Raw genomic sequence first — 25,680 nt, 5'->3', positions numbered from 1 at the left:
AACTCTCAATGGTGAAAAAAAAACCCTTGAAAAATTCTCAGATCCAGATCCAGATCTTCACCAAAATCTAATCATTTCATTGGAGTCAAATACCCAAGCTCAATACCAAATTTCGTCCGAACCTGTCCACACCTTGAGATATTTTGTTGAGAGACATACAAACAAGACAAGAAAGATGTGCATAGCAAGATATAGTCCATTTTCCATCCTTATGAGTTCAATAACGGACCTTGCAATCGTCTATAGTAAAAAGTTTTAAAGTGGATTTGCTATCCCATGAGGTCCCTGAAGCAATTCAGCTTGGTTGTCCTCGGACCAATTTTGGGCAATTTTTTAAATATGCAAATTAGGGCCACCATTACCAAAAAAACCTATTTTCTTCAATATCTTTGCAACTATGCATGATAATGTCACAAAAATGCGTCTAGACCTATGTTTTCATGGTCAAGGATTACAATAAAGGCATGCAAAAAGTTATTACATGTATATATTTTGTCTGTATGTAAAGTAATTGCCACCATTACCCCAAAACCTATTTTCTGCAATATCTTTGCAACTATGCATGGTAATGTCACAAACATGGTGTCTAGACCTATGTTTTCATGGTCAATGATTACGATAAAGACATTTAAAAAGTTTTCACATGTATATATTTTGCCTGAATGTAAATTATTTTCTGCAATTGAAGAAAAAATGATTTTTTTTTTAAATCTTTTCAATGAATCTTGTTAACGTCACAAATGATGTGTCTATATACATGTTTTAATGGTCAACGGTAAAGATAAACACATCACCACTACATGTTTGTCATTTAATTGAATTGTCAAGTGTAGGCCATGTTAGTTCTTATTAGATGCATATCTCCAATGCCATTTTCATGGATATCTCCAAAGACTTTGATTCGAATCTATCGTCTATGCCCATATAATAACATAAGCATCGATAGAATCTCACTTTAATACTGTTGCACAAAATAGGATACATATAGTCTTTAATGAATAGCTACCAGAAATTGATCGTGAATATTCAACGTATATAGTTGACATAGGTTGAATATATATATATATATATATATATATATATATATATATATATATATATATATATATATATATATATATATATATATATATATATATATATATATATATATATATATATATATATATATGATCAGATTGGAAAGCTACAAAATTGCAAAACATTATTTCACAGTGAAGGTGCATGCATGGTTGTGTTCATCAGTTGCTACTATACTGATTCAGGATCATTGTTCCAGTGCGATATATTCAGTAGTTGCTGTGCTAAAGGAGTATGCGTACATTAATTACAACTACAGGTACATATGCAAGTCTAAATTACTAAGTTTGATTGAAGAGAAACGAGCTAATATGCAGCTGTTACCCATCCCCTTCCTCATCCCCCTCAGAATCGTCCGCTACTCGAGGCCCCTCCCCATTGTCATCCGCATCGACACTTATCGTGAAAGGGTTACAACACTCATCACTAGCTGTACACGTGCAATAGCTGTCCATGTACGGAGTTGTTGGTTAGCATACATGTCATTAATTACCGAATTCAGAGCATCATCATCATTGATTACATCAGAGTTCAATGACAAATTGGTATACTTAGGAATAACCATGAACGCATCATAACACTTCTTATGGTATTGCACGTCTGTGGCAGGTAAATCTGTAAGAGCACCTTTGATGCAGATTTCAACCTTTCTACCCCAATCATCATTTCTCGGCTCACATAAATCTAAAAGTACATCTTTGAAAGGTGTAAGGCCAGGGCGATCACTGGTCTCGCACTGGATTATATGCTCCCTCCTGTCAGGGTGTTTGGGGTCTTTAGGAAGACAGTTATCACCACAGATCACACAATGTTTTTTTAATTGAAACGTTTAAAGTTGAGACCTTCTTACTCTGCTAGTCTCTGGTTCACTCTGTTGTTGAAAAGTCTTCTTTCCTTTTCTTGGCTATATACATATCCACATTCTGTTTAGATGTGTAAGTACAGTTACACATCTTATGACATTCCACAGATGAATTCTCTCCCTGTGAGTCCAAAATGGCCTGTAACTTGACATGAACATCATCGTCACCCCTCTCTTTACTCCGCTGAATCATTGTCCTGATGCCTTGGACTCTGACTGTCTGATGGGGTCCCTTCTCCAGCAGATCGGGAGGAGACACGTTTCGCTAGCCATCTCGATCACCTGAAAAGAGAATTGAGTATGTTTTGAGAGCTGACACAGTTATGTCATATATATATATATATATATATATACATACATATATATATATATATATATATATATATATATATATATATATATATATATATATATATATATATATATATATATATATACATGCAATAACTTTTTACATGCCTTTATCATAATGCTTTACCATGAAAACATAAGTCTCGACACCATGTTTGTGACATTACCATGCATAGTTGCAAAGATATTGAAGAACATAGGTTTTTCGGTAATGGCGGCAATTAATTTACATACAGACAAAATAAATACATGTAATAACTTTTTGCATGCCTTTGTCATAATCCTTGACCATGAAAACATAGGTCTAGATAACATTTTTGTGCCATTATCATTCATTGTTGCAAAGATAATGAAGAAAATAGGTTTTTCGGTAGTGGCGGCAATTAATTTACATACAGACAAAATAAATACATGTGATAACTTTTTAAATGCCTTTATCGTAATCCTTGACCATGAAAACATCAGTCCAGACACCATGTTTGTGACATTACCATGCATAGTTGCAAAGATATTGAAGAAAATAGGTTTTTCGGTAATGGCGGCAATTCATTTACATACATACAAAGTAAATACATGTGATAACTTTTTATATACCTTTATCGTAATGCTTGACCATGAAATTGCTTCAGGGACCTCATGGGATAGCAAATCCACCAAAAAAACCTGATACTACAGACAATTTCCACGTTCTCCAAATGGCAAATGGACTAATACTTGCAAAATTCAAAAAACAAATTTTATCATCAAAATAATTATGGCAAATCCTCTTCAAATTTTAAGTCAATCGGATGAAAAATGCCAATTTTAGAAAGTTGGTCGATGTTTACCTCAAAAATACTTTGTTCAATTCAGTAACCTGATATGCAAGTCCTCTTCAAATTTCAAGTCAATCAGATAAAAATTGAGGATTTTAGGAATCTCACCCAAGTTGTTGACCTCTGTCCTATGTTGACCTCAAATATAATTGGTGGTTGAATTCAATGAACAAAGACAAGACAAATGAACAAATTCAATGAACAAAGACAAGACAAATGAACAAATTCAATGAACAAAGGGCATGAGACAAGAGGGGTGGGAGTGGGAAGGACAAAACAGTGGGGAACAGAGACATTAGGAGATCTGTGGAAGGGAGAGGGTTGGGGCGGGGAACACGGGGTATACAAGATGGACATTAGAGGGACTTTCAGGAAGAAAAGCAGGGAATTTGAAGGAGGTGGATTTGAGGTGGATTAACGGGGGTAGAAAAGATTGAGGACTTAGATGGGGGCTGATAAGAGGTGGTGGTGAACAGCTTTTTTGAAGGCCTGGAGGGAGGAATGGGATTGAATTGAGTGAGGGAGTTTATTCCAAAGGTGGGAAAAATAAGGAATGGAAGAATGATGGTGAGCAATGATTCGTGATTTTGGTAGTTTTACCAGAAGGGGGTTGTTGGCAGACCTTGAGCGCCCTGAGGAAATATGGTGGCGACAAATCGCAGACAGAGCACCTGAAATATAAATACTCTTCACATTTCAAATCAATCGGATGAAAATTGAGGATTTTAGAAACTAGACAAAGTTGTTGAGCTTTTGACCGAAAAACCAATTGGCTTCATGCTTATGACGAACTCTTCCAGGTGGTGAAGTTTCATGAAGATCGGTTCAAAATTGCAACCTGCAGACGATTGACATACAAACAAAGAGACAAGCCGGTAAGCGACGAGGGATCTGCTCGGATCGAAGCGCTGGATACGATGCTTTTCATTCTGACTGATCCACCAACGAAGATTCATTGCCAAGACGTATTGGTTCACATACAATTGTTCCTCTGCCTGGCAAGATTTTTCCTATTGCATATTTTGCAAACTGGCACTCCTCATAAAAAATGACGGTAAATAGACACCCGATTTTTGAAGGACTACCATTTGAAAAATAAAACCTAAATCAAAAATCGGCTCAAGTAAAATTTTCTAAATATCTCGAAGTGTTTAATTCCGAAGCCTCGTTTCTCCACATTCAAAATTGTAGGACAAGTATTGAAAATATTCAACGTAGCGTTTGGGTTCTTAAAACGCGGTTGTTCGGCCTTTGCATAGTAACAGGTGGTTGCTCAGCAACGAAACTCAAAAGCGCACACTTCCAGCCCATATGGCACCTGTTCGCCAAGTTTCATCGAAATCGGTTTGCTGGTTTGTGCTGTGGAGCCTCGCGTTGCAGACACGCACGCATGCACGCACGCACAAAACCCGACAATAAGGGATATCTAGTGAATCCCAACAGACAGACAGACAGACAGACAGAGACATAGACAAACACATAAGACCAACCAATACACTTGAAAAAATCTTCGATTTTTGCAAGTAACAAAGACAGACAGACAGACAGACAGAGACAGAGGTGAAAACAATCTCCATCCATCTTCGGTGGCAGAGGTAATTAGATACTGTGTTGTGATGAACATGAAGTGAAATGAAAATAAAGTGCAAGTACATTGCATTCATGAAAAAAAAAGAAAAAATGATGAAGTACATAATGCACGAACACTTCTTATTCTTTCATATGCCTAATCTGACCATGGGAAGCATCATTTGCTGGGTGGTGCAAACTGCGCCACTGATGCACTGCTCCCTGTACATTTGAACAGGAATAAGCCTGGTGTTGGTTTCGTGGTAAGGGTGGCTGGCTTGGGATACCAGGGTCCTGAGTTCAAATCCTGCTCAACCGTTGAATTAATATGATGTGGGGTTGACAGCCTATTATCCTTCTGACGTTGGCAAAATGAGCACTAAAATGAGTACCACCTTGCTGGGATGATTGAGTCATTTGAGTATACTGTGTTGGAGTGGTGACCTCTCAGGATTGTGTCCAATAGCCCAGAAGATTGCTTTGGCAGCACTGATGCTCTGTACAGAGTGTGGTACCAATAGATTTTTTGGGGTGGCTGGCTTGGGATCTTAGGATCTTGAGTTTGAGCCCTGTTGCCACTGAATTAAGACTAGGTGGGGTTGACTCAACCTGTCATCCTGCCGAGGTTGGCGAAATGAGTACTGGCGTACTGGTATATGGGCGCAGCATCAGCGACATAGCCGTGCCCCAACAAAATGAGAGCTACCTGGCATCCAAGCTGCCAAATGCAAGAAGAAGAAAAAGGAGAGCAGGAATTTGTTATTCATTAATGGTGCCAACGATAGCGCACATACTCTTCAGGAAAGACAACATAGGATATTTAACATCCACCAACTAATGCAGGCAGATTGGACACCCAGTTTAACGTCCTTCCGAGGAAAGACACACACATTGATGAATCGCTCTGCCTGCAAGACACGAGGATGCCAGTTCATAGCTGGGTCGGGATTCAAAACCAAGCGAGACAACTTGAAGGCGAGTGTGCATAGCTCTCGGCAATCATGCTGGCTCTATGGCCAGATGATGACAATATGGCATTCAAACTTGTTTTTCTTTTTTAATCTCAACAGTATCAACATAAAAGGGAGAATGTAAAGTACTAATGAATGAACCCCCCCACCCCCACTTTCATTCATTTAATTAATCAAGATTTACACTTAACAGGAGAAATGTTACACTTAATGTCAGGCATCCTGCCTTGCTTTCAAAACTGTCTGCCTATGGAATCCAAGGCCAACTCCACTCTTGTACTCAGGACTTCCTTCACTCTTGTAGCCAAATTGTGGCTCTCAATAGATCCCTTTCATCTCCTCTCTGTTAAGGCTGGAGTACCCAAATGCAGTGCTCTAGGCCCCCTATTATTCCTAATATTCATCAATGATCTCAATGACTCTCTGGAAAATCCTCTATCTCTTTGCTAATGACTCCACTCTCTGCCATATCTCTCATCCTTCTGACAGACAGGCAGCAGCCTCTTCCCTCTCCTCAGACCTTGACAAAATCACAAACGGGCCAAACACTCACTCTCAGCCATGATCTTTCTTTGGCAAGCCACATTTCAAAGTTGGCCTTCAAAGCCAGATGCCGACCGGGCACCCTCCATCATGCAAAGTCCTTCCTTGACACACCTGAGCTCCTATCCACCTGCAAGGCTTTCATCTGCAGCTTGATTGAGTACTGCTCTCCCTTATGGGCTGGATCCTCTGTCTCACATCTTGCCAAGCTCACCGCCAAGGAAACCAAGGCTTTCATGATCATTGGAATCTCTCGCGATTTGGAAGCAGTCTATGGGCCTATCAAGTCGCCATTGGTCAGGTCAGTGGTCTGTCTTCTTCCACCTCATTTCTGGTCTTGCATCCTCTGCCCTCTCTGTGTTCTGTCCCCCTCCCCCCAAAGTATCTGCAGGAAGCATGCGGTCCACCAGCAAACCTCTCCCAGTGAAACTGCCCAAATCCAGAACCACTGCTCACCTCCACTCATTTGTTCTTCTCTTTTCCCACCTGTGGAACATCTCATGAGATGTTTTGTTCACAAACAAACAAACTCGACTAGCCGGTAGGCGACATGGGTGGTTGCTATATAATTGCATACTAGTCATACAGTTTTTGACGGATCGGGCTGAAATTTTTTGACAAAGAAGTTGATTATAGTGCGCATAAAAGCACGGAAGCCGATTTTTGATTTTCGAAAAATATATATATATATATATAAATATTTTTCAGATTTTTTCAAAAAATTATGACCCGTTGCTAGGCAACAGTGGCGTCCATAGCAACGGTGCTCAAAAGCATACAACTCGATCCTGGTATGAACCTACCAGTCAAGTTTCATCAAAATTGGTTGACTCCTCTGGCCTCCAGAGCTGTCCATTACATACATACAGACAGACGGAAAACCTGAGAATAAGGGTAGTCTAGTGACCACCCAAAAAAGACCGTGCAGAGCACGATACTTGCATAATTCACCCCTCCTCTCCAAAGGTTCCCATGGATACATCAAATTGTCAATTTTAATCCTAATGAAAATCTTCATCAAAGCTCAGGTCAATCAGATGAAAATTGATGATTTTCAAAGTTTGACCTTGAGTTGACCTTTGACCTTTTGACCTCAAAAAGTTGGTTTCTCAATTCAGTGATGCACCATGCAAATCTTGTTCAACTTTCAAATCAATCAGATGAAAAAAAAATGACGATTTTAGAAATTTGACCCCAAAATCAATCGGCTTCTCATTTGAGACTACCTCTACAACTTGGTAAAGTTTCATGACGATCGGTTTAGAATTGTGACTTGTCGGCGATTGACAAACAGACAAACAAACAGACAGAATAACAAAATCGACTGACCAATACACATGAAATATCTTCGATTTTGCAAGTAACGAACAGACAGACAGGGGTAAAAACATAACCTCCTTCACCTTCGGTTGTGGAGGTAATAAAAAGAAATTTGAGATTTGAAAACCTCACCCGATATGAACTAGAGAGGGTTTGCCAGAATACATGCAAGCACTGTAGTATATTGTTTAAGGTAGTGTAGGGAGATGACATGAGATAAGGTGGGACAGATTGGACATAAAGAACAGGGGCGAGAACTCACGAGACAGGTTTTATTTTATTACTTGATCAGTAAAAAAAATCGTACCCACTTAGAGGTAACAAGAGTGAACCATCCTATTTGGTCCTCTGGGTAGTTTTGGTTAAGTATTTCAGGTGACCATTGTGGGTGACGTCAGGTCGTCTTTCCAAGCAATGGGTGAAGATCTGTCCAACCGACCCTCCCTGGATGAACTTGAGGGAAAGACCCAATAAAATGGAAATCTGCAAGAAACACCATTTCTGAACATTCATCCTGAAGACCATCAGACATCACCGAAGAGGGAAGATAACCTTATGATGGATTGCTCGATGAAACAGGCATGACAGTTTTGAGACGTCAAACTTCCATCTGTGAAAGAAAAATAATTATATTCACGTAGTTCTCAATTATAATTGTTGCTGGTACTATATAAATTTAATTTTTGTACTGTAGTCAAATTGGCTGTCAGTAATGTTTCCCTTTACCCAAGAGTCTTTTGACCTGCATATTGATAAAATAAATATCTTACAATGAAAAAAAAAGGTCTTGCTCGCTGCAGAGAAACAGGATGAACTGGTTGATAACACTACAAACTTTTGTCATGATTGTGTCATTATCTCCCTCCCACCCAAAGCGGACATGTATTGTAGTTTTGAGTTATTTTTCCTCGTGCTTCTCATCCTCCCATTCTTTGGAATGTCAAATTGTGTATAAAAGGAATTTCTTCGGGCTTCTGTTTCAGTGAATCATTCAATGTTCTTCTTCTGTATATACGAATTTAAAGATTCTCCGTTTGTATGCTGATCTAACTTGTGGAAATTTAGTTATTTTCCACCACACATCATTTGACACATTTGACAAAAGGAGTCATTAAATATGTCAGGAAAGCATATGTCCAGTTCATCGTGTTATTCGTTCATAGAATCGGTCAGCTCAGCCTTTGCATGGTGGTGCATGATGTGATGCAACAAATACTTATTTTGGAACCCAGAAATATGTGGACAAAGGTTTTGTTGAGCAAATGACTCCAAGTATTCATTGTTCAAATCTGATGGCAAAATCTGTGGGATATCTCAGAACATCAATTAACTAGCTCGACAACAAAGACCACAGAATCTGTCTGTGGTTTCAGATTTTGCTGGTGCATGAAAATCCACCCTCATGAAAGGCCGATATGTTTATTGTCCAAAAAGTGAAAGGATACTGAAAAAGACAATCGAAATGATGTCCTCAATGAATGATGATTATATGTTCAGAGACATTTAGGATACAGGTTTTAAGTTCACTTATTCACCAGAGGAAAAGGAAGGCTGATGTGGAACAAGAAAGCTTAGTATAAATGTACAAACATTGAAATCTATATATAATGGAGTACGCTTTCGATACAGTCACAAAACTCTTCCTACGGTATCCAAGGCCATCTCCACTCAAGGCTCGCAGACGTCCTCTCCTGTCGCAGCCAACGTGTGGCCCTAAATGGAGTTCTCTCGTCCCCTCCTTCCTGTCCAGGTTGGATTTCCTCAAGGCAGCGTTCTGGGCCCTGTTGTTTTTCTGGTTTTTATTAATCTCTCCGACTCTGGAAAATCCTCTGTCTCTTTGCTAATGACTCCACCCTTTGTCGTACAATCTGTCATCCCTCAGACCGGCAAGCAGCAGCTTCTTCGCTCTCTGCAGATCTGGATAAAATCACAAACTGGTCCAACATGTGAAATACATCTTTCAATCCCAACAAATTTCACATTCTCACTTAGTCTCTCCAAATGGACCGTCTGGAAACACCCCACCCCAACCACCACCTTCGACTTTCTCAACAATTCCCTTGAAGAATTCCTTTCATTCAAGCTTCTGGGTCTCACTGTCTGCCATAATCTTTCCTGGGAAAGCCACATTTCCAAACTGGCCTCCAAAGACAGTCGCCGACTGGGTATCCTCCGTCCATCATGCATAGTCCTTCCTTGGCACCCCTGAGCTCCTGACCACAAACAAAGCTTTCATCCACAGCCTGATGGAGTACTGGTCTCCCCTCTGGGCTGGTGCTCCCACCTCTCACCTTTCTCGGCTTCACGCTGTGGAAACCAAGGCATTTAGGATCATTGGTATCTCCCACGATTAGGCTGAGTCTCTCTGTCTTTGTGTCTGTCTCACTGCGGGCAGGTCGATGGTCTTTGTCTTCCACAGCCTCCTCTCCGGTCTCACTCCCCCCCCCCCATTTCCATATGGTGCTCAAGGAGTCAAGGTCCGCCAGCAACCCGCTTCTGGTAAAACTACCAAAATCACGAATCACTGCTCACCTTCACTCTTTCATTCATCTTTTTTCCCACCTTTGGGACAAACTCCCACACTCTGTTAAATCCCACTCTTCACTTTTCATTCCTCTTTTTCCCATACCACCTTTGGGATAAACTCCCACACTCTCTTAAATCCCACTCTTCATTCCAGGTCTTCAAAACAGCTGTTCACTACCACCTATTATTTCCCCCCATCCAAAACCACGATCCTTTCTACCCCCATTAATCCACCCCAAACCCACCTCCTTCAAATTCCCTGCTTTCCTTCCTGAAAGTTCCCTGTCGTATAAGGTCCTGAAAGTCCCTGTGGTGTTCATCTTGGTTACCCCGTGTACCCCCACCCAATCCCTCTCCCTTCCACACATCTCCTCATGTCTCTGATCCCCATTGTTTTGTCCCTCCCACTCCCGCCCCTCTTGGCTCATGCCCCCTTGATGTGCATCCTGTGTGTTAGCTTCTTGTACGAGCCTCGACAATGTGAACAAAAAAAATTAATAAATAATAAAAATAAAAAGTGTATGTGATTATGTATGTACTTCTGTATGCATGTATATTCACAATTCACCCATTGGTTGGACAGATTACCTGACATCACCCACAATGATAACCTGAAATACTTAACCAAAAGTGCCCAGAAAACCAAATAGACCTTCCCTCCTGAGGACCCAAAAGACCCAAACAACCCTGAGGAACCTGAATACCCAAAAGTCCCCAAGGATCCCGAGGACCCCGAACAACCAACAAATCCAGAGGACCCAAAAGACCACAAGGACCTAAAATACATTGAAAACCAAAAGACCCAATGGGACTATCTGGGACCCATGGAAATTCTGCATAATGCAAAATGTGACTTCAGGTTCCCAAACACACACACACACACACACACACACACACACACACACACACACACACACACACACACACACACACACACACACACACACACACACACACACACACACACACACACACACACACCTCTAAAACTCCATAGAGGTGTCCTCTCGCTGCCCCCCGATCACTACACCCAAACTGTATTCTCCCCGCCCCCTTTCTTGAAATATAAAAACCCTCTCCCAACCCAAAGTCCTCACCTCCCCCCCTTCCTTTCGAAGCCTCAAACCCCTCAATCCCAACTCTGACCCCTCTCTGCCCACCCCCTCCCCCAAACCAACTCTGTCATCTTCTCCCCTTTTCTTCTTCAAATACTCAACTGCCCCAAACCCTGACTACTCAACCCCACTCCCCCCCCCTTTCATACCATCTCAATCTCCCTTTTCCAACTTCATGTACCCACAGCCACAACCTCTGTACTCCCCTCCCCATTTCTTAACAACATTACACAGGGAACTTTGGCCTATCATCCCTGCATTGTTCCTTTCCCTGTTTAAGAACAATTTTAAAAGTAAATAAAGATGGAACGTTAAATTCACAATCACTTCCCCCACCCTTACTATAATTTATGGGCTGGTGTTTCTGTGGTTGTTGCACTACGACTACTCCATTTCTGGGCCAATTGCATCCAGACTTCCTGCATAAAATCAGGGTGACCCAAATTAATGGATAGGGGTGCTTTTTTAAAAAAATATTGTTACGGTTGTGGAAATTCGCATTACACCATAAAGAGTCCTCGGGTGAGATATATCGGTAAGTTCATGTGTAGTTAGCCCAAAACCGTTGTATAGAGGGAATATGTGTGATTCATCTGGGCTGCGACGCTTTGAGTGAGCCATTTTTCTTTCTCTATTGTTATTTTCGACCATTAAGCCGCCAACAACGCAAACAGCCACTGCCTTTACCTTCACAACTCCATCCCGCAAACATCGCTTCACCGCCATTCCCAAACGATGCCCGCCAAGCACCAAATCACCACAGAAAACCCCCCACCACCTTCGCCTATCTCCTTCTCCAACCATCGACAACACCACCAGTCAACATCAAACGTCGTGCTGTCCAGGGCCCGTTTGGCGATTGGTGCCGAACGCATCGAGCCGCGAGTGCAAATGGCGGCCTTTCCGAGGGAGAAATTCGGATCAGGAAGGCTTCATGCCCCCTTTTTCTCCGTCCAATGGGCGAGCGTCGGGCGGTATGGCCCCGCCTCCAAGCGCGATGAACGTGGATTTTTTACGAGAGGAATTCGGATCAAAAGAGGTTCACGCCCCCTTTTTGCCGCACCAATGGCTGAACAGAGGGTGGCGTGGCCCCGCTTCCAATTGCGTTTTGATCCTGAAATTTGCATATAGGCTCCTCCTGCGGCCTATAAAGACGCGAGCATAAGGTGACTCGCGGAGTTCGCGTGGTTGAGTTGCAGGCGGTTGGTCGGGGCAAGTGAAGTGTTCAAGTTCGAGTCAAGTGTAGACGGCGGTCGGCAACGAGGTTGCGGTGTGGGGGGTCGCTCGTCTCGTCACGGGGTCCAAGCTAGCCAGCCATTCCCCTCTCCCTGAGCATCAGCAATCCCCCCCCCATCCGCGCTGAGATAGTGCCGGGGGGCCCCGTTCCTCCCCCACCCTAAACGTGGTGCCAACAAAACTGCTTGCGCGGAGCACGCCGGAGAGGGCTCGCCGACCACGCCAGGAACACGGAGTCGGGGCGCAGCTGTGCGAACATTGCGGCTTGCCCGCCATCGCGTCACGAGGACGCGGGTAAGACCTTCTCGGTCTCGTGGACCTGGCTGCTCCTCCAGGATCCACGCACATTTGGTCCACGGACCTGTCTGCCTCCGTGCCTGTGAGGGTGGCTTTCTTTCCTTTGCTTTTTGCATTAGTGATGTGGCGCCGAGTCCCGACAAGTAGAACTGTATAAGTGTTCTAAATAATTGCCCTTTTATTCGGTCGTATTGCATTTGCTTTTGTTGCATCTTGTCTTGACTGGAATATACGTGCCTTCCGTGTGTGTGAAATATATGTGCATTGCTTGTTGAACTGTTTCCCGCTTTGCTTCGTCTCCTTCCTTTCATTGAATCTCCATCTTGCATCACGTAAGGGATTCGTAGTGGGTTTCAACATCCCGGTAATTAATCGGAACCGTCAAGGCTGACGATAACTCCGCTCGGTTATCCCTGTAATACGGAACGAACCGCTTAAGCGGTTCGTGTCCGGAGTCGGCCTGTGGCGTGGTACAACTCTTCGGTACGCTACTCGCGCGAGTACTTAGGTAATTCGACCATTCAGCGATTGGACCCTATTTTGCGCGGGTAGAATGCGGACTGCGTTGTAGTGAGGTTAAACCCCCACCCGTGACTGGCTCCGGGCGGTAGTTCCCGGAGGGTCACGACTGAATTGTCCGTTCCGGTGGGCGAGGCGGCCGCTTTTGGCTACACGCGGTCGATCGCACGCCGGCGGGCATGAATTCGCAACAATATCTTTGCCGGTGTTCTCGGTGGGGGAGTGGGTGATGCAAATTCTCCACTGTATGTAAATGTGTATCGTGTAGGACCACCTCCAGGTTGGGAGGGTATCACAAGTCTCCACCATTTACAGTGCAGTATTCCTGTCCCGACGTTTTCCAGTGCAGTGAGGTGTTTTGAATCATAAGAAGTAGCTATGTTTTTGCTTCATGCACGTAACTTCATGGGTCATTTGGGGGTTTTTTGGCCTCAACAGAGCTGTCAGTTGCCTCTACACTATCCAAATAAAGGTATGCGTCAGAAGAACGTGTTGCATGATTGGAACAAGATCGCCCGTAGGGTGGGTACTCTGTTAGTAAACAGAATAATGGACAACCAGAATGGACAAGTTGAACCAAAATATAAATAAATAAACAAACAAACTTTTCACACCTTCTGACGCTCGTTGTTCCACCAGAGTTTGCGAAGGTCCACATGTAGGCCTTTGTTCAAATCGAACGACCCCACCACATGAAGCACAGAAGTTCTGTTTTCCATTTTCACATTCACAAGTTCGTATCTGGGTGGAGGGTCTCCATTCTCATCAAGCCACTGCTCTTCTCCCAAGCTGTTTGTAAACCTCACATTTCTAATGTACAACAGAAGCTGCAGGCATGAGGCAAATCAAATCATGGTTATTATGTTTTATGCAACAGAAAACTTTTGCTAGTACAATGGAAATTCGACCAATTACACTATTAAATGGCTTGCCACTTTGAATATGTAATTATATAAATACAAACAAATACATTAATACATTACATGGACATCTTCACTGAAAGATTACAGTTTCAAATGCATTCAGGATAGAAATTTCAATCTTGCAAACAAACAAACAAACACATATGTTCCTCATCACAATCATAACTAGAGAGTTCAGAGAACACATTACCCCCATACTGTCTTGAGAAGCATGGACATGGGCAGGATCTACAAATGGCAAATTTGATTGGTGGGGATGACGTAAAATGCCGTAATATTTTGTCCAAGTACTGCTGAAAAGAAGAGTTTTGAAAGTGCCAAAAAGGTGATTTGTGTTCTACAGTGTTGAAGTGTATAATTAATTTTAAATAAAATAAAGATTTTAAAGGCCGTAGAAAAAAAATTAAATTCTGGAAGTTTACCACTGTTGACGCAACATCTTTTACACCACCTTATTTAACACGTTACACGAGTTATTCATGCCTGTTGTTTGTGTCCATTATGACATCCTTAAAGCAGTAACTTTCCTGTTTGGAATGATTTTCAATTCTGTTTGACTGCCAGGCAATTCGGTTTTAAAGCAAAAAGTGACATTCAGCAATTGGTTCACGTCTACCTGTCTGTCGGTGCACAAATGTAAGTTTATGATTGAGGAACAACTTGATTTCAATTGAATATTTAATTTTGGACATTAACCAGAAAACAAACTTGGAGATTAACACTACTTTGGCTCTGAATTCATCCTCATCACGCATGCGTAGAGAGGAGTGAGATAAACATATGTATATATTTTTTGTACTCTGCTTATCTGGCAGTTAAACAAAAATGAAAAACATTCCAAACAGGAAACTTACTGCTTTTAAGGATGTCAAAGGACTCGGATAGAGGTTAAAACTAGGTGTTATGTCTACCAGTGTTAGTTGGTGGATGATAAAGATCCCACAGTGTCTTTCATGAAGTGGGTGAGTTATCGCCAGTAGTGGGGCAACATCGCATAACAATTGTGCATTTTGTGAGGAAAGCACCAAATTTGGCACACTAGTAGCCTATCGTATTATGAACAGATTTGGATATTGGGCCATCTCAAATTCAGCCCCTGATGGCTGTGGCAGCCATTTTCCACTGCCATCAAAAATTTTGAGATGGCCCAATATCCAAATCTGTTCATAATATGATAGGCTACTAGTGTGCCAAATTTGGTGCTTTCCTCACAAAATGCACAATTATTATGCTATATTTAGCTAAGTTGCCCCACTACAGTACCCTGGCTAAATTCCATATTTGCACACCTTCAGTCGAAGACCTGGCCTGGCCAGTTGGTTCGTGAAAGAGTTTGAGCAAAAATGTTCCCTGGCCAATCCCACAAGAAAGTCAGAGTAATTAGGGCCATAGCAGTAGTAACTTTTTTCATTTAAAATCACTGTTTACTCATCAATGAAAAGAGGGCGATGAACTGCTTCTTCCTCATTATAAGTGCAGCATGTTCAATCATCTTTTTCTCAGTGAATGCTTGGAAGAGGTATATACGTATTTGTATCGTCAATTACTGCAAAGTATGGAGGTATACTGATGCTTCAGTGGCCGATGTTTGTCCATCTCACTCCCCTTCCTCCCTCACACACACTCCCACCACCTCTCTTCATCCTGCATGGCTGCACAGATTTGTGTGTTTTTTGCAAATGTCCAGGATTTCACAGCAAGACACATAAAACTAGAATGGAACTCGGTAGAGTGCGTATCTCCACCAGGCTGAACAGTTTACGTCTTGTATCTTAATAACAGGCTGGATTTGGATCTGGCCCTGAACCAAAATCGAATTGGCTTGTTGTTGTCACCTACCAAACTCATCCGCAGAGTTTTGTCATAATTCGTCCCCAACTTTTTGAGATACCATGTTATATATCGTTTTTGGCCCCATCTATTGGTCTCACTATCTGCCATGACCTTTCCTGGGAAAGTCACATTTCCAACCTCGCCTCAAAAGCCAGTCGCCGACTGGGAATCCTCCGTCGTGCTAAGTCCTTCCTCGGCCCTCTTGAGCTCCTGACCACTTACAAAGCTTTTGTCCGTAGCCTGATGGAGTACTGCTCTCCCCTCTGGGCTGGTGCTCCTGCCTCCCACCTTTCTCGGCTTCACGCTGTCGAAACCAGGGCATTTAAGATCATCGGCATCTCCCGCAATGAAGCTGAGTCTTTGGGCCTCTCACTCAATCACCGCAGGTTGGTCGGTGGTCTTTCTGTCTTCTACCGACTCCTCTCCAGCCTTCCCCCCCTGCTCTCTCTGCGATTTGTCCCCACCACATTTCCACAGGGCGCTCAAGGTCCGCCAACAACCCCCTTCTGGTAAAACTACCAAAATCACGAATCACTGCTCATCTTCACTCTTTCATTCCTCTTTTTTCCCGCCTTTGGAATAAACTTCCTCACTCTATTCTTTCCCATTCTTCCCTCCAGGCTTTCAAAACAGCTGTTCACCACCACCTCTTATCTTCCCCCATCCAAATCCTCGATCTTTTCTACCCCCGATAATCCACCCAAGCCCACTTCCTTCATTTCTCCTGCTTTCCTTCCTGAAAGTCCCTGAAATGTCCATCTTCTCTTCGCCATGTTCCCCGTCCCATCCCCATCCCTCTCCCTTCCACAGTTCACCTAATGTGTCTGTTCCCCACTGTTTTGTCCCTTCCACTCCCGCCCCTCTTGTCTCATGCCTCCTTGCTGTGAGTTGTGTGTTCGCTCTCATACGAGCCTTGACCAAGGTATACAAAAAAAAAAATAAAAAAAAAATCTCTCAATGGTGAAAAATCACTTCAATAATAAAATAAATTATTGTGTCTGTATCCAGATTCAGATCTTCACCAAAATCTAATCAATTTGTTTTTGTTGCACACCCAATCTGTCGAGAACTTTTTGAGATATCCTGTTCACAGAGACAGAAAGGGATGAAAGCAACCTAATCCATCCACCTTCAGTGGCAGAGGCAATGAAGGCTTAAGCATAGTAGAGAATACACTGAAACACTCATTATGACTCAACTATGACTTAAACATAATTATCATTTTTACAGCCAATAATTTTGACAAAGAAAGTCGAATCATACAATGATGGTTTCAGTTATTGGAGCAGTACAGAGAGGGTGTCTTAGTTGTACAAGGGAAATCCGGATGCTGTGTATGATGTACCTGCCAGGGCTCAAATCCATGAGGCAAAGCACAGGAGCCATTTTCAAAAGGTCCTTGTCCATAACTGCAAGCACGCATGTCTCGTAGGGCGTAAGCCACCGTATAGACAGCCAGGTATGTTGTGAATCCATACTGGAATCGTGACATGTCTGTGAACGAGCTCGAGGTCTCTCGCAGGCTTTCAGCCCCAGTACACCGGGGTCGAGCCTCATTGAAGGCACTCCATGAACAATTGAAGATCTCAGCCCAGGCATCTAGCGGAAGGAGTCGCTGCGAGTCCTTTTCCATGGTGAGAAGCATTCCATGCGAGAAGTTACTTTGAGTTGATGATCGAGTAATAATCTTACTGTCCGTTAAATGTTGACCACTGCGCTCACGTGCATTTGCCTTCAGGGTGTACAACTGATGAGAATGAGAGTTGTTACTGGAAGCAATACTTGTGCAACATGCCATGAACTCCAGAGATGGAATGGTTTGAGTGAATGCACTCATGCCATGGAGATCACATTCTTGATCATTTCTTTTCAAGTCACGTCTGCTGTTCAGGAAAAACAAGTATTAAATCAGCAAAAGTGCCATCAGGTATATCACCATTATTCTCACAGAGCACACACACAACTGTACTTGTGGTTTCCAACCTTTCCAGTCGACCGCCACCTAATTGATAAGCCATCGAAATTTTGCTGGTCAATGGGGGTTGCCGCGGTGAAAGGCTGTTCAAGAACTCTTGCAGATCTGGCACAAAACCTGTTCTCATCTCAAATCCCAGAGCCCCCTGGTAGATGGGTGCATAACGGGGTATTTTAATTAATGGTGTGTCAATGAAACCCAGCCATGTCCTGAGGGTGAGATTGCGCCTTAAATACATCTCACCAAAAGGGATTACATCCTTATAATGCCACAGAAGTATAATCACTCGAGCTTTGGTTTCCAAGAGAACTTGTCCTGCAAAGGGACAACAGAAATATAGCAGAGAGTGATGGAAAATGTTTAAAAAATATATATATACATTTCGACTTGGTTATTGTTATGACCTTTAAAACGAGTTTGCATGAATCATTCAGTGTAAATAGTAAAGCTCGTCTTGTGGGCTTTCAACTATACGTGATGTCACCTAGACTTTACCTGTAACCTCTCAACCCAGGCATCTGGTGGAAGGAGTCACTGCCAGAATGTTACCTTTCTATTTGTATTTCTAACTGTGATTGCTCTGATAAGTTTCACAAGCCATTACAAAAAGGTGAAGCGTCCACTTTATTCTAAAAGGGCCCTGCTGTCATAGAATAATAAAAATGGAACTGTTGGAAAACAAATAATTATGGATTTACTTGGAACAAAAATTAGTGCGTTTATTCATAAAAATTCCCATTTTCAAAGCAAATCTTTCAAAGGATGGAAGAACAAGAAGCAGGACTTGGAGCTTTAATGTAGTGGTTCTAATGTTGCGGTTCTAAGGTTGCGACAACAGAACCTTTGAGAATAAAGTGTGATGGGCATGGAAGGAGCACTCAAACAACAACTACAGCCACAATGACTAAAGAGAAGTTCATGGTTTGCCATCACAAATGCCCACGCTTCCCACCAAAAGCAAATAGGCCGGGGGCCAGTGGGACCTACCTTGCACCCCCCCCCCCTGCAACAATTTTTCACTGATACCACAGTGTTCATATATACCCCAAGTATCAGAAAAAAGATGTTCCCAGAAAAAATAACTCATTTGCACTATGCTTTATTAAGCTGTTTCCATTTTTGCATGTAATTAAGCTATCCAAACATTATTCTACATCTCTGACAACAAAGGAAATATGTTCATTTTATTCCTTGGCCCTCCAAACATATGTGTAGATTCCTCATTTACAAATTTCCATGTACCAGAAGTTGAGATATTTACGAAAATGAGAATTTCCATAATGGCGGATCCTAATTAGCATATCAATGCATTTAAAATTATTTCCACTACTTTTACTCAAACAGAAAATAGTTATGTTTCCCTTAAACACCAACAGACATCATAAGTCGCAGTTACGTATTATATCAGGCCCAGGTAATTAATTCTATTGATTAATCTGATTTCTCATGATTTTCGAACAATTCATTGTGCTTTGTATTTTATGCTAATTAGCCTCCTTTAAAAAATTCAAAAATTTTAATATATTTTTTGCCAACCTGGCTTGTATCTGGTAACACTTAAGTAATGTTTTTTTGACAAAAAACTGACATGTGTGGAAATTACAAGAAAAGCAAATGGAAATTCTTGCATTTTTGTGGGAATTATTGTCTTTAAGTCAAATTTAATTAATATGCCAATGAGCTAATTACCACAAACAAAATACATTTTAATATGTAAATGTTAAGCTTTAATTTGACACCAATTTTGTGATTTTATGCTGATATTTGACAGAGATATTGACATTTTTCCAATCTTTGTGAGATTCGTCTATTTTTGATTGGTTGCCATGGAAACAACTTAATAAAGCATAGTGCAAATGAGATATTTTTCTGGGAACCTCTTTTCTGATACTTGGGATATATATGAACACTGCGGTATCAGTCAAAAATTGTCGCAGGGGGGTTGCAAGGTAGGTCCTACTGGCCCCCAGCCTAGGGGGTGAAGGATGGCAAAAGTTCCGTATGGAATGACCTGATATCAGATTTTGAGTTAAAGTTTTTAGCAGCGTCTCACATCATAGAGCGTAAATACATTATTTATTTCGTAAATACATTATGACGGGTCTCGCTATTGGCTTAATCAAGGCACGTGACGAAATATTGGAAGTTGTTTTTTTTTTTTTTTTTTTTAGCCGACAGAACCTTTAGGACGCTGCTCTTGGACACATTTGTCCTTGTTAACCTCCGCCATCTTCGAAGATGGATGGAGGTTACTGTTTTCACCCCTTTCTGTTTGTTTGTTTGTGAACAGTATTACAGAAAAACTCCTTGACGGATTTCTACGAAACTTGGTGGGGGGGTTAGGTATGGTCCAAGCATCATGCCATTAAATTTTGGACTTGGTCCCCCCCCCAAAAAAAATTGTTCGAGAAAAAAAAAATTATTTTTTGCATTTCTACACGTTTTAAGTGATTTCCAACCCCCCCCCCCAAAAAAAGATTTTTTTTTGCATTTCTACACGTTTTAAGTGATTTCCAACCCCCTCCAAAAAAATTTGTTAGAGAAAAAGATTTTTTTTGCATTTCTACATGTTTTAAGTGATTTCCAACCCCCCCCCCCCAAAAAAAAAATGTTGGAGAAAAGAACTATAACTCTGTCAGCACTGTTGACATCATATTTAATGAATAAGATATAAGGTTCACTTGAGTGACCCAGCAGTATTGGCGGCGGAGGTTTTGCACTCTCCCGAGTGTTCCCCCTCTAGTTTCTTTCTGTTTTCACACCTGTGAACCCAAGTCCCCACCCCTTAGTGCATGAACTGGAGGTCAAAGCCCCCAAAAAACAACAATAATAATAATAATAATAATTATGTATTTCATACATCCCCCAAAGTTGATTGTATATTCAAAGTTTCATTTTTTAAAATGTTTATTTTTCGGAGGAGATAGTATGATGAAAGGGCAAACAGACAGATAGAGCTGATTACAATATCTCTACACGTTTTGAGAAAGTAAAAAAAAACGTGTGGGGATAACATGTGTTATAAAAGATCCTTTTTACCTCCACCACCGAAGATGGAAGGAGGTTATGTTTTCACCCCTGTCTGTGTTTGTCCATCTGTCTGTGTGCAGGATGTCTCAAAAAGTTGGAGACGGATTCGGACAAAACTTGGTGTGCAGGTTGGGTGTGTAACAAGGACGAATTGATTCGATTTTGGTGAAGATCTGAATCCAGATCCAGATACGGGAATAATTTAATTTTTAAAGTAATTCTTCACCAATGAGAGATGGGGCCAAAAACATAGAATTATATTTCAAAAAATTATTGACCCTGTTATATTCTATTGGATGAGGCATTGGCTGACAGAGGTATGCGCCGTACTGAGTGCCCTTCTAGTTTCACATCCATTGAGACACACTGATAGATATGCAACACATGTGTGAAGTGCAACATGCTGCCTTTTGTATAAACCTGTCAGCGAAGGGAAATGTAGGCATGGCTAGTTTCTATAAATCTTGGGACAGTCAAATGATCCATATTCACACAATAACGTCACATTATTAAATCAATCTGTTTCTAAGTTATGTTCAGAAAAATGAGATACAAATATTAACATCACCTAAGTTTACATCACATCACAAATGGCATTGCTTGGACAAACATCTCATCTAATAATCACCGATTGAATGAATTGTCTTTGCTCACCAAAGCTGTCCAGTTCTTTGAGTCCATAATGCTGTGGAAGAACTTCCATGAAGGCAACACAATATCCATGGAGCTCTACTTCAGTCCGTAAACTCGCCATGAGGTCCCAGTTGTAAATGTCCTCCACAGCCATAATACCAATGAATGTCCAACTAAAATAACGGATAAGACGTGAGTAGACCAGCGGCAAGGTGGCATAGCTATGATAAGTATGCACAAAGGATGGGAAATGCTTCTTGTTGCTGAAGCAGTTACATCCTGCACCGAAGCTCACCTGTAACACGAGGTAACATTGATGCAGAGCAGCCACACACAATTATGTTGGCTTCAAATCTCAAACCCTTTCACTCGTAGCTCATATAAAAAAAAATGATAAATAACACTTCCTTCATCATAGAGCTTTCTTTGGATGGGAAGAGCAATGGGGTCCAGATTAATTTCCAATTGGTTGTCGATGGGTATGAGAAGGTAGAATGAGGCCCTCTCAGGTCCCAAAATAGCACGCTTCATTTTAGAGGTTTACCTGCCAAATCTAAGTCGTGAGGTTTTCAATATCATTGGAACATTTTCAGGTGTTCCACATGTTAGTACCTTGAGAAGTTTTGTGGTGATGGGCAAGGACTTGTTGCATTTGCCTCACAAATATGGCTTTCGTTCCTTTGGCTGCTTGATGTTTATTTGTCTCCATTTCAACATGAACACAAAATATTTTGGGAAAATGGGCCATTCTCATACACACACCCTTAGTCTTCCAACCCCAGCTAATGGGACATGATGTGTGAAGCTCTCCCTCCCTTATCAAGTTGCATCTTTATTCCAAGGTCTTTTTTCTTTGATTGTTACGAAACCCTGCAGGACACCTTCCAATTGTAGTTCTTTTGTTGTGAATTTGTTACATCATCTCATCAGCTTTCCTCCTGCCCAATGTCACACCCCTTCACCCCCATCCTCATTATTTTTCCCCATCCCTTGCCAAACATTGTCTTCATCTGCAGGGCTTGTACCACCTCCCAATGTTGTGCTCCAGCAGCATTGATGGGCTCCTGACTCCTGGTGTAATGTTGAGGCCAGAAACCCAACTCTTCCATTTTGTTTCCATACCGCTCTGGTACCGGGGCATTTCGGGTTGGGTCACTCTGAGCAGCTGCTTTTCAAGGGACCCACCGCATCAGCTCATCAGGAGCTATGCAAGCCATTTGCCCCATCAACAGGTTGTGTAGTTATTTTGAAATCTGTTAAGCAATTTCCTTATTTGAATGCTTTCTTAATGAGATGTTATTTCCAAATTCAAGTCAAATCCATCCATTGTTGAAATGCCAATATTTAATCAAACTCTGCTGCAAATCATTTACTTCTTATAGCTACATCGACTTGCTCTTCCCTTTGTTTTGTCCTCGTTTGTAAATCTTTTCTGCTGTTACTTTGATATAATTGAAGATCTATCTTCGGAAATGATGTTTACATGGGAAATATTTATAAAATATCTGCTCCTACTTGCCTGTATTCTTTCCCAGTGCATTTCCTTCTGACATTCCATAACCCACAATTATGTCCACTTAAAAAAAAAAAATGACCAATATTTCTTCTTGAAATAGATGTTCCCCTTGCATTCAAATTGGGGATCACTTCTTACCAGACTGGCTGCTTATTCTGATATTACATCTCCCCTCCAATGCATGGGGAGTGGAGATATATCGTTCCTTTTGAAGCATATTTGTGAATTTGAAATGTTGTTGTACAACAATGTGATACCATCAATAACTTTATCATTAAAAAAAAAAATAGATACATTTAGTTGTTCTTTGAAAACATTTCCTCTTCCATGTCATCCCCATGCCCAAGTGGCTTGGCGGTGAAGTAGGTAAAGTTTTGTTGCAATGTCATCACTGATTCCCATGTCTGTTCAGTGGAAATTTCTACACCCTACAAGAGTGGTGACTTGCCGAGGATTAATCGAGCCACATAAATATAAATTTTCATATACATTTGCCAATACACAAAAGGACCTTACCTGACCTTGTATTGTTCCCAATGTTAAAATTATGATCGTTTAACATTGTTCTGACTGTCAATGTGCAAGAGGAAAAACTAAAACAGTTTGATACATGGAGTAAGTCACCCACCTGCGGTATTAAGAAAAGACCCAGTGCCATACTCAGAACGTCGGTAACTTTTGACGCATATGGACCAATCACTGCTTGTAGACAATATTGAGACTCGGCTCCTGCTACACAACAGACGTCACTCTGCATGAACCCCAGACCAACGGAGATTGTCCGTGGGATTGAGAAGCAGGTGTCATAGACTTCATAGCCCAGTGTGATGTTAGGCAGAATGCTGGTGTTCATATTGATCTCCCTTATTGCAAACAGCATAGTCATTGCCCACTGGAAGCCTTCAAGTATCACCCTGGAACAAAAAGTAATCGTGATTCTCACACAAGGGTCCTTCTGGTGTTTGATTTCATGACCTAAATGTCCTCTCCAAGTTATGACTTCGATACAGAACATGTCCATGTTTAGCAGAAACACTCATGTCGATTATGAAAAAAAGGTGAAATTGGATGGCAAAGATTGCAACCCATTCAATCCAACCGATTCCTTCCAGATGATACTTCGAAAAAGTCTCCAGATTTTAACACTATTCGAATTTACACGATATGATTTGCTCAATCAAATAATGGAAAAATAAATGCCATAATGAAAGATAGAGATTTATTTTTATTTTCATTTTAAAACCACATACTTCCAGTGTTTAAACTCCAAAATGAGTTTCTTCTGCAAGAAAGAAGGTTCGGTCCAAACTTACTCCAAGTATTAAAGGTCCTAAGCATTCTGCCTTGAAATGAATAATAATCCGCAATCTTTTATTTCAAAACTGCATTAGCAGTAATGCGACTACTACATGATCAAGGGACCCTCCATTGCAGACTGTTCCAACGTGCATGAGGCTGAGGGTGTACTCTGGAGATGCAGGGTGGTTGGGGTGAGTGGGGGGGGGGATATCAGGGAAGGAAGGGTTGGTTCCCTCCCAGAACCACTTCATAATGCAAACAGGGTAAAATGAAAGAAGGTGCCTTGCTAAATGCTCTAAATGATCAGGGAACTAGCCTTATCAGACGATATACAATAAGATAAGACAATTCTCTGTGCATCTACTACTTAAAGAATCAAAAACAACTTGGCTGATCTCCATCAAATTTTGTATACATGCTCAGGATACCCAGGTTAGTTCATGACCACAACACAACACTGCTTACAATTCGCACATGTTCATGTGGAAGAGTGGAAGCAGTTTAACCACTGATCTTTGGCTAAGGGAGTAGGGGGGTATTGGCACCACACGATACCCCACAGTGTTCAAGTATATACAGAAGGGCCTTTCATGGGAGGGGGGTGTTTCAACCTTGAAAATCCCCAATGAACCACATATTTAGGGGGTAATGGGGAAAATAGGGTTAATAATTTCAATTTTAAAATTTGCCCAAACTGTATCCCTTATTAACATGTTTGTAGATTGTTTTTGTTCTGTTTATTTTCATGAATAAGTGTTAAGAACATAAAATGAAGTTTATTTTTTTGTTATTAAGATCATGAAACTTGCCTTTAATAATGAAGATGATAAACTGACTCCAATAATGTGATGGCGATAATGGCAACAATAAAGATGAGTTGATTGAGATGATCAGTACATACCCATAATGGCCGACTCCTTGCATCAAAGAACATGCCACGCTCTTCAATGCTATCTATACCTGTATGTTAATATTTTTTTCAGGAGTGTTTTTTTGTGTATACGTGTTCATGACTTGTGGAAGAGCTAGTACACTCAACAGATCAGGATCCAACAAGACAAAAGAAACAGCAGAGCCGAAGGCCAAGACAGGGAGGGCAGAAAAATCAATGGGTGTGGGGAGGAATGGGGGGCATGAGAGGATTTGTGGGGTGGACAAGATGGATACAGAAGGAAACCTTCAGGAGGGAAAAGTGGAAATTTGGAAGGAGGGGGCATTGGGATGGGGGTTAATGAGGGTAGAAAAGGTCATGGTTTTGCATTGGGGA

The 25,680-nt window shown here is 41.5% G+C and overlaps 1 protein-coding gene and 1 long non-coding RNA gene across 6 annotated transcripts in view; one reads left to right on the top strand and one right to left on the bottom strand.

The window, feature by feature from the left end:
• Nucleotides 1-23,393, top strand: part of LOC147034448 (uncharacterized) — a 31,029-nt gene extending 7,636 nt beyond the window's left edge. The window contains exon 3 of the long non-coding RNA XR_015058783.1: nt 22,615-23,393. This is a non-coding gene — a long non-coding RNA (uncharacterized LOC147034448). The remainder of the gene's footprint in view (nt 1-22,614) is intronic.
• The window catches only part of LOC147034447 (extracellular calcium-sensing receptor-like), a 40,115-nt gene that overhangs the window by 4,211 nt on the left and 10,224 nt on the right, over nt 1-25,680 (bottom strand). Inside the window, exons 1-6 of one of the 5 annotated variants that reach the window (XR_015058755.1) lie at nt 23,743-24,386; nt 21,620-21,893; nt 17,944-18,250; nt 17,306-17,843; nt 13,819-14,031; nt 1,931-2,224 (exon numbers count right to left, since the gene is read on the bottom strand). Coding sequence is in view for 4 of the 5 variants with exons in the window: in XM_085883503.1 (XP_085739629.1) it covers nt 13,819-14,031; nt 17,306-17,843; nt 17,944-18,250; nt 21,620-21,893; nt 23,743-24,135 (1,725 nt within the window). In the remaining variant the exon portion in view is untranslated. Of the gene's footprint in view, nt 1-1,930; nt 2,225-13,818; nt 14,032-17,305; nt 17,844-17,943; nt 18,251-21,619; nt 21,894-23,742; nt 24,387-25,680 lie in introns of those variants that run through there. The other 4 variants (XM_085883518.1, XM_085883510.1, XM_085883503.1 and 1 more) reach the window with 4 other exon arrangements.

Source organism: Eptatretus burgeri, chromosome 1, assembly GCF_056783735.1.
Source record: "Eptatretus burgeri isolate ZD-2024b chromosome 1, Ebu_testis_v1, whole genome shotgun sequence".
NCBI lineage: Eukaryota > Metazoa > Chordata > Myxini > Myxiniformes > Myxinidae > Eptatretus > Eptatretus burgeri.
This window is presented reverse-complemented; position numbering and strand designations above follow the sequence as displayed.